The following is a 9,154-nucleotide window of genomic DNA, read 5'->3' on the forward strand; positions in this document are numbered from 1 at the left end:
TGCGCCGTCCAAATATGGGGGTGGGGTGGCGTGTGTGTGTGTGTGTGTGTGTGTGTGTGTGTGTGTGTGTGGTGTGTGTGTGTGTGTGTGTGTGTGTTGGATTGAGGGGTGTGTGTGTGTGTGTGTGTGTGTGTGTGATGGGGGAGGTGAGGGGTGAGGTGAGGGAGGAGAGAGAGAGAGACAGAGAGAAGGGGGAGGGGGGCGGTCACGTGCTTTTGTTGACCAGTCGTAAATTCTCGCCGATGACTTTGGAGAGGTAATTCATGCTCTGAGGTTTCTAATGATGAAGGGATGGGCGGGGGAAAAGCTCTCTCTCTCTCTCTCTCTCTCTCTCTCTCTCTCTCTCTCTCTCTCTCTCTCTCTCTCACCCTTCACTCCGCCGTGCTGCTAGAGGTGCCGGGGGTGAGCTCAGAGCGCCACCTACTGCAGAATAATTTATTGCACTGATGAAAAAAGACCGAAATAGGAGAGGAAGAGACAGACACTAAAAAAAAAAACAAAAAAAAAAACAACCCCTCTATCTCCCTCCCTTTCTCTCTCTTTCTCGAGATCATTTGTGTGTGTGTGTGTGTGTGTGTGTGTGTGTGTGTGTGTGTCCAATCACTCAGGCCTGTTAATTGACCTTTGCTTGGGCTGGAAATTAGCAGCCAGTGACCATAAACCATAACATAACCCGTCAATAATGGAATATTTGACACGGATGACGAACCCATAATATCAGTCTACCTTCAGCTACCTTCAGCTGGGAGTTTAGGATCCGGCCTATATTTAAAAATGGAACATTAATAATAATAATAATAATAATAATAATAATAATAATAATAATAATAATAATAATAATAATAATAATAATAATAATAATAATAATAATATAATAACAATAATAATAATAACATAATAACAATAATAACAATAAATAATAATAATAATAATAATAATAATAAAATAATAATAATAATAATAATAATAACAACAACAACAACAACAACAACAACAACAATAATAATGTACAAAAAATAACTAAATTAATTGTAAAAAATAACATTGATGAGGTGTCGGACACACATGTGAACTAACACTGACTGCTCCATGGGCACATTACTGCGTCATTACGCACTTTTGTAGCGCCATCAGCCAAAACAAGGTGCAGTGATGCATTCAAGGCCGCGTTAAGCTATTTCTGACACAGCCAATGCAAAAAAAACTCTCTACTTTAAACATATTTATGTTACAAAATATCATATTTTATTATTTCCAGAAATCACTACCTTAAAGACTAAACGTGGTCCTATCAGTTAGGTTCAAACAATAGCTTTAGTTACTCATTTAACGTTAAAATATTACGCTTTTTTTTTTTTTTTTTTTGCCAGGGGCGTCGCACCACATTCTAGGCCCAATACAGAAGCAGTCTTTCTTTCTTTCTCACGCACCTTTTCTCTTTCTTTCTATTGTTCTTATTATATATACGTATGTACACACACACACACACACACACACACACACACATATAGAAAGTCCATCTCCTTTCTTTCGCTTATCTTTCTATCCTTTAGAAACAAACCCTATTGTATTGATAGACTTAAGAATTTGCGTCGTTATGGGTTAGAAGGGCCTCAGAAAGCTTGCACTTTTTTGTTTTCAATGCAAAGTTTAATCTTTTTACCATTTTGTTCAGTTATTACTCTAACACAACAAAACGATTCAATTCAGGCTTTTTCGGGGCCCCCTTCCTTTTGAGCCCTGGGTAGTTAATGTCACTTTTCCCCCCACTTATAGCACCCCTGCTCTTTGCTGCTGTCATCATGATGTTTACTGCAGTATACACATCTGCTCCAAGTTATACAAAAGTACTGTAGATTCACCTTTGTTTAGTCAACCAGGAAGTATTTTGGGGAAGCATGACTTTAACCAAAATAACTCAGCCATATCCCCAAAGACACAGACGGATATGTGTGACGCCACCAAGTCATGACTGCTAAAGAAAGACAGAATCCGACTATGTTCTTTCTTTCTTTCTTTCTTTCTTTTTTTCTCTCTTTCTTCCTGTATGTCTGTCTTCCTCCCTGCAGCCTCACTTCCAGCTGCAGAGGAGGAATGTTAAACCTGATCTGTGACGTCCACACTGGATGGAAATCTGCTGATTTATGATTTGTTGATTCCCGGGTTGGGATGCATTTCAGCCAGGGTGCCTCTGTGTGTCTGAGGTTGCGCGTCTGACTGTGTGTGTGTGTTTGCTTTGAGCCTCAACGTGCACTCGGCTATGCATGTTTAACTCTGACACACACACACACACACACACACACACACACACACACACACACGCGCGCGCGCGCGCGCGCGCGCGTACATGCACACAGACAAGAACATGGAGCAGATGAAGAATTCCATTTTTTTGTGTGCAAAATGATAGAAATGAACCTCACTCTGTGGGGGACTGTGTGTGCATGAATGCACGTGTGTGCACTTTCAGGCCACATTTCAGACACTCATCTGCTCTCACACTGAGCGGCGGCACAAGAAACCAGCACTTGGAATGGAAATCATCCTGGATATTCCAAGAGTAACCAGGCAGAATAAAACAACTGCAACATTCAGCAACAGGGGGTACAAATGCACAAAACAGATCTCATATTTATTATTTGACTCACTAGAGTTTCGGTATCAGTAAATCACCCGACTGTTGGCCTGAGAGCACAGAAGCCAAAGTGGCCTTTGGAAAGGGCCAAGAAATGAAAAGAAATGGCATGTAAGCCACAGGGACGATGAGGAGGGGGCACTGGCCCAGCTGGCACACACTTCTGAACACACTCCCTCCGTTATATATAGATTTCCACCACACTAAGTATTTGCACCAACAACTCGCTGGCCATTTTGGTCTAAACAAATTCCACAGCTTCCGATAAGACGGTCAGTGTCCATAATTTCTATCCATAATTAAATATCATGCTGGACTTGATTCCCTATATTATTGCCTCATTTTGTATTTTATTCTATTCTATTTTATTTTATTTTTTCATAATAGCGTTTCGTTAGCGCTCCAGTTTGCTCGATGGCTGTGAAGATGCTCAGGATTCAGTGTCATTAGTAAAGCAAGGTGCTCAAGCTGGAGCCAAACATTCTGAATCTGTTTCCTCTCAGATTGTTTATGGATCAAATCATTCACCAAAAAGCATTTATTCTCTATTAAACTGATATGAATGTGAGCACAATTCAATGGAATCTATAGACTCCTTAAATCCTCGTGCGCACAGATGTTACGACGTTGTTGCTCCCGTTTTGGAGAGCTCCATATTTTAACTGTAGTTGTAATATTACTGATTTTGTCTTTTATGGTGTCATAAAATACTGTCAAACTCAACAAAATCAGAGCAAAATCAACGCTGCTTCCCAAAACTTCCGAAAAACTTCATATTTGGAGGAATATACTGTAGGAACGTGAGTGGAGGCTGGGACGCAGAGAAAAAAATAAAGACCATTCTGTGCCAAAAATATGAAAAACAGCAAACACGTGTGCAGTCAGTATGTGTTAGTGTGTAAAACGAGCCTCTGGGTCACACTGAAACCATTTCGTGTTTAACATAGAACATCTGCCAGCATGCACTGCTCCTAACAGCACACAGTCTCACTTTGAGAAGCGAACAGACAACCCTGCCCAAATAAAAAAGCTATAAAAGAACCCTGCGACAAGCCAGATCAAGTTCTCTGCCTGATACTTTAACTTGGTATTCTGATAACATTTGATGATGACTGTAACTCTAATTTTCCTCGCATGCAAAACAGTGATTATCAAAGCGTAATCATATTAAATCTAAACGTACAGGATCTCTCATAAGGCAAAATATTTTATTTTCTTCGTGTGGTATTAATTATTTACTGGCAACCCGTGCCATCTATTACTTTGGCAGCACAACTCATTGGGATGTTATTGGCAGACTTAATATGTCTGCTCCAACTCAATATAGTCAAGACAACAAGTGGGAAAGCATTCTGTGAGCTGGGAGTTTGCAGCAGTTGCGCATTTTTCAGATAGACACATGTCATAATCATAATCATTTGAAAATATTAGGAAATTATGCATGACAGTGCGTCTTTTATAGGCAACGCTAATACAAATGTCTTATGGTAACGTCGTGATTGTATTCTGCCAACGTAATGTACATTAAGAAATTATATATTATTAAAATGATATGTGGATGTTTCAACATTTTATATATGTTATTATATTATATTTTTCTTTATTATTCTATTGATATAAAGTTTTATGATTAATGTACAGCCTGCAATGTAGTTGTAACACAGATTAATGGTTTCCGGTTTATTAATGTTTTTATGTTTTTGTATGCGTCAACATTTACAAGAGATGAGCTAATGTTGAAAAAAAAAGGCGTAACTGTGTTCATGCCTAATTGTGCGTAATTGCGCATCACTGAAACCCAACCCGCTCCACTGCCCGAGAGATGGAACCCGCGCGCCGGTCACTCAGAGGACAGCACAGAGTTCAAAGGGTCACGAGGACATTGTCCACTTTGTCTGGGTGAAGTGTGTGTGTGTATGTGTGACGTGTCTGGCTGGTAGGCCCTCGAGGACAGGTCAACTTTCTCTCCCTCGTTCTGGTCATCAATTAGTTGAGCCCAGTCACAGGACGTAGCTCGCGCCCCTTGTCACTTCCCCTTTTCGGACGCGCACCTCGCCTCGTAAATATGTTTCAAATAAGAGGGTGAAAGGTTTATGTTTCTTTACGTGTGTAAGTAGGCCATAAAATCATAAAAGAAACATTTGTTTCCACTCCTAAATTTTCACTGTTTTGTGCTGAATTTAACTGCTCGTTATTGTTTTAATTAAATAATAAAGAGACCATTTATCAGCAGATACCCCCCTCCAAGAAGAATCTCTCCCAATCCATACTTTACATTTTATTGAACATTTGTCATAGGTAGTATATACGCAATTACTTGACAAAACACTAACATAAACAAACAATGTAAAAATTCATAAAATGTACACTTTCCTGAACGTTTTTAGGTAGTTTGGAGAATAACATCAGTAGATTAACACCCTCTCCCACGCACCCCCCTGTTATACTGGAAAATACCTTTTCAGGTTAAATGACACCCCTACCCGCAATGACATTATTATCACCGCACACGGTGATTAGTTTTCCCTTATTTCTATACAGTTTAAATATGAACACCATATGACAGACACACCCACACACACACACACACTTCTCAAATAGCTCCCCACATTGTTGTGTGTGTGTGCGCGCGCGCTTTTAATTGAAGGTATAATACACACAACACGTTTACAAAATAAGGAGAAAGAGTAACCAGGGGGGTCCTAAAGCTTTAAAACAAGTGCCCGACAGGAAGTACATTTGACAAAAATAAAAACTAAGAATAAGAAGTTAGGTGTTTTTTTTTCTTGGAATGCAACAAGAAATTGTGTCTTTAAACAGTTTGTCACCTTTGGGTGGCGGGTTATTTATTTATTGTATGTTTTTAAATACACTTGGGATGGCATATCTTGCGCCACCACCATCCCCTATCTGTTTTTATGATCTAATCTTCTGAATTTGATCTGTTTTTTCCACAGTTCCATCTCAAGAGTCTTTTGGATACATTTTGAGGGATCCGAAAAACGGAATCCACCCGCCTTCCTTCTCTACAGGTAAAAAAATAAAATTAAATTAAATGTAGGCTACTTTTTTCCCAGAGTTTTCACATCAGACTAACGTCTGGACGAACTTTGAGACGGGGAGGGGAAGGGATTTTAAACCAGCATGTTCATATTTTCCTCCATCCTCCTCCTTTTTATGTGTCTTCCATCAGTCTTTTTCCCCCCTTCCCTCTTTCACTCCGTCCGTTTCTCCTCTTCCTCCACCCCGTTCACCGTGGAGGAAGAGGAGGACGAGGAAGAGGAGGAGTTGATCAGCTTGTTCTCCTTCTTCCACTTCATTCTCCGGTTCTGGAACCAGATCTTAATCTGCCGCTCCGTGAGGCAGAGCGCGTGCGCGATCTCGATCCGCCGCCGCCGCGTGAGGTACCGGTTGAAGTGGAACTCCTTCTCGAGCTCGAGGGTCTGGTAGCGCGTGTACGTCTGGCGCCCGCGCCTCCCGGGGCTGCCGAAGGTCCCTGAGGGAGAATGGAAGACAGAAAGTTACACTTTAACCCAATAGCTGTACCTGCTGACAGACACAGAGTCACCTTCAGGGACGCTTTCTATTCTATTCTATTCTATTCTATTCTATTCTATTCTATTCTATTCATCTAAATTGCTGCAACGTGATTTTTTTTTTGGTCTGCTGCTTTTTTTGTAAATTCTTACAATTTATTCTGTTTCCAACCAGCCAATGTGGCATCAGTGCATTAGCAATGAATCCACCAGTCCCCCAGTCAAATATTGCCCTTGCTGTCCATCTTCAGTTGTGTATTTTCTTGCATTTAGCTGCCTTACAGAAAACCAATTCATACGCCATATACTAATTTATAGATATACTAATATATAATACCGCTAGCCCACAGCGGTATATACCGTTATTTTAAAAATTGCATAAAAAGACAAGCTGTATGATGTTGTACGCTGACTCTTGTTGTATTCTTATTGGAGGCCTGAGTAATGATTTTGGTTTTAAGTGGAACCAAAATAAAACGCCTTAAAAAAAGATAACAGTCCATTCATTTATTTCACTTCAGAAAATGACATTGCTGCTGGTGAATAGCAGCATTCAGCAGAGAAGAAACGCACGCGTTGTTCTCAACCCTCACTATAATAATATTAACAATATTAATAATAGTGAAAGTAAAGAACGGTATTATTTCAGAGGTTATTACCCCAAGTGGGGATCAGCTTCCATACTCTGATCCACACTAACTGTATTTTGGCCCTGGAGGTAAACAAATCGCCATGTTGTCACTTTAGCAGCTTCAGGTTCTGTATCGATCACAGAAAGCATGGTGGTGGAAAAAAACCGCACGCAGCTCATTCAGGGCGCATATCTGAATCTAAATATCCATAAATAAAAAAGTCAGCCAAAGCGGATTATGTAGGAGCACTCGGGGATTCTGTGCCACTCTGTTCTCTCTCTCCAGCTGCCAATTACATATTCAACTGTCATCTAGAGCCCGCGCTGCGTTTTTAAAAAAATATACCTTATATATTTATTTGCATTATAGCGGACACTTGTTTCCAACCTCATCTGTCATAACTCGGAGTGTCCTGCAGGGCTTTGGACCACAGCAGCCCTGCATCATCAACCATTAGTCACTGCACTCTTAACAGGCCGTTTTTCTCCTTTAAAACAAAGACACTCCGGTTTGCATATTGGCACACAACCATCACTTCATACTTTTGGTTTAATTCACACAACAGTGTAAATAAAAGGGACAGTATCGTCATTGTTTGGGGACAGTCATGAATCAAATTATCCCCCCTTTAATCTGGTGTCCCTTTTTCACTCCAAACTTGGCATTTGAGGCCTCATTATGAGTGTAATATCTAATCTGCTCAGTTATGGATAAACAGTGCGTAACAATACAAGCTCCATATCAGATAACAGAAGAGAAGTTTAAAAATGGAAGCTCTGAAACCATTCTTATCTTACCAGTATATTATAACATGTTTAAAAATGAAAGACAATAACATATTATCTCGTTAAATGTTAACTTGCGAAGAATTTTTAAAGAAATTAAGTTTAAAAAATGAAATTAAAATCATGAGACAGTTGGATAGATAGCTGGCTGTAAGAGAGCCTCTATCTGCCTTTCTATCTGATCCTTGTTTTCACCCACAACACTCTCTGACAGGCTTTTCCTCTCTAACTTTATTTCCCCTGCTCGGTAGCGGCTCCGGTCAGCGGGTCACATACAGTAACAGGAGCTCCAACCCAAACAAACCCGCTTTATGACGGACAATAAAATAGCGAGCACATGACTGACTGACAGGCCAACAAACGGGGATCATAAAGCAGCTCCTGTGAGAGGCGGAGGAGGAAAAGGAGAGAGGGAAGACAGCAGAGGGGCTGACAGAGGAAACAAACGTCAGTTTTATGACGGAGATCATAAAATATGCAAGAACGAGAGGAGGAAAGACACTCACCGTTGCACGAGTTCATCCGCTGCATCCACGGGTAAATGGGCGCTGATGCCGGCAGCTTGTCGTCCATCGTCTCGCCGAACATGCCTTTCCCACTCAGCCCCGCGCACTCCGCTTTACGGTGCATGCCGTCCTGGCTGAGCGCGAGCTGGTGCTCTTCGAGACCGCACGGGTGCTCCTTGTCCCGGTAAAAACTCGTGGCGGCCGCTGCTGCAGCAGCCGCCGCCGCCGCCGCTGCGTAATCGCAGGCACCGGCTCCGGTTGCGCCCCCTACACCGACCCCAGGCGCAGCCCGGTGCCCGCTGTAAGCTCCGTTCGCAGCCTGCTGGTAGTACGTAGACGCCGGGTAAGCTTTCTCCTGGTGCACGCCGCCTCCGCCGCTCGCGCCGTACGCCACAGCGGCGGCGGTAACGGCCGCTGCCCCCGAGTAGTGCCTGAGCGGGTGGTCGGCGGCGTATCCCGACGAGTAGAGCGGGATCTGACCCAGGAACGACGACTCCTGGCCGCCTGCACCCGTTCCCGGGAGTGTGACCGGGAAAGAGGAGTTGACAAAATAGGAACTCATCGGGAGAAAGTAGGAGAGGAGACGGAGGACAGGAGAAGAAGAGGAGAGGAGAGGGGAGGACAGGAGGGCACGAAACAAACACAACAACAAGGTTCACGCGCTGAAGAAGAAGGAGGAGTAGAAGGAGGCTAACGGCTAACGGTTCTCCCTCCCGTCCTCCTTCCTCTGCCTTCCCCTGCTGCACTTTATGATTTGTTGTGTTTTATAGCCGACAGTCCGACGGGCTGCTGCTATCACTTAGTTTATCGCAGATTGGGAGGAGTGGGGGAGGAGGGTGAGGAGGGTGAGGAGGGAGAGGCATGTTCGGCGAGACGATGGAGGGGGGGGGGATGGGGGGGGTGGGGGGGGGGGGGTATCTGGGTGGCTGAGTGCCAGTGTGGGACAGAGAGAGAGAGAGGAGGGGGGTGTTTGTGTGTGGAGGAGACGGGATGGTGTGAGGAGGGGAGGCAGGGACCAGCTGACCTCACACTGACCAATGGGGAGCCTCCGTGCCTGGCA

The 9,154-nt window shown here is 43.1% G+C and overlaps 1 protein-coding gene across 1 annotated transcript; it reads right to left on the bottom strand.

The window, feature by feature from the left end:
* Positions 1 to 4,898: 4,898 nt before the first annotated feature.
* On the bottom strand, positions 4,899 to 8,891 carry hoxb6a (homeobox B6a). Its single transcript, XM_042504570.1, has 2 exons — positions 8,095 to 8,891; positions 4,899 to 6,131 (listed from the first exon to the last, which is right to left on the bottom strand). The coding sequence occupies exons 1-2, from the start codon at positions 8,654 to 8,656 to the stop codon at positions 5,851 to 5,853; spliced, it is 843 nt and encodes a 280-aa protein (XP_042360504.1). The 5' UTR covers positions 8,657 to 8,891; the 3' UTR covers positions 4,899 to 5,850.
* Positions 8,892 to 9,154: the final 263 nt, after the last annotated feature.

This window comes from Plectropomus leopardus, chromosome 17 (assembly GCF_008729295.1).
Source record: "Plectropomus leopardus isolate mb chromosome 17, YSFRI_Pleo_2.0, whole genome shotgun sequence".
NCBI classification, from domain to species: Eukaryota; Metazoa; Chordata; class Actinopteri; order Perciformes; family Serranidae; genus Plectropomus; species Plectropomus leopardus.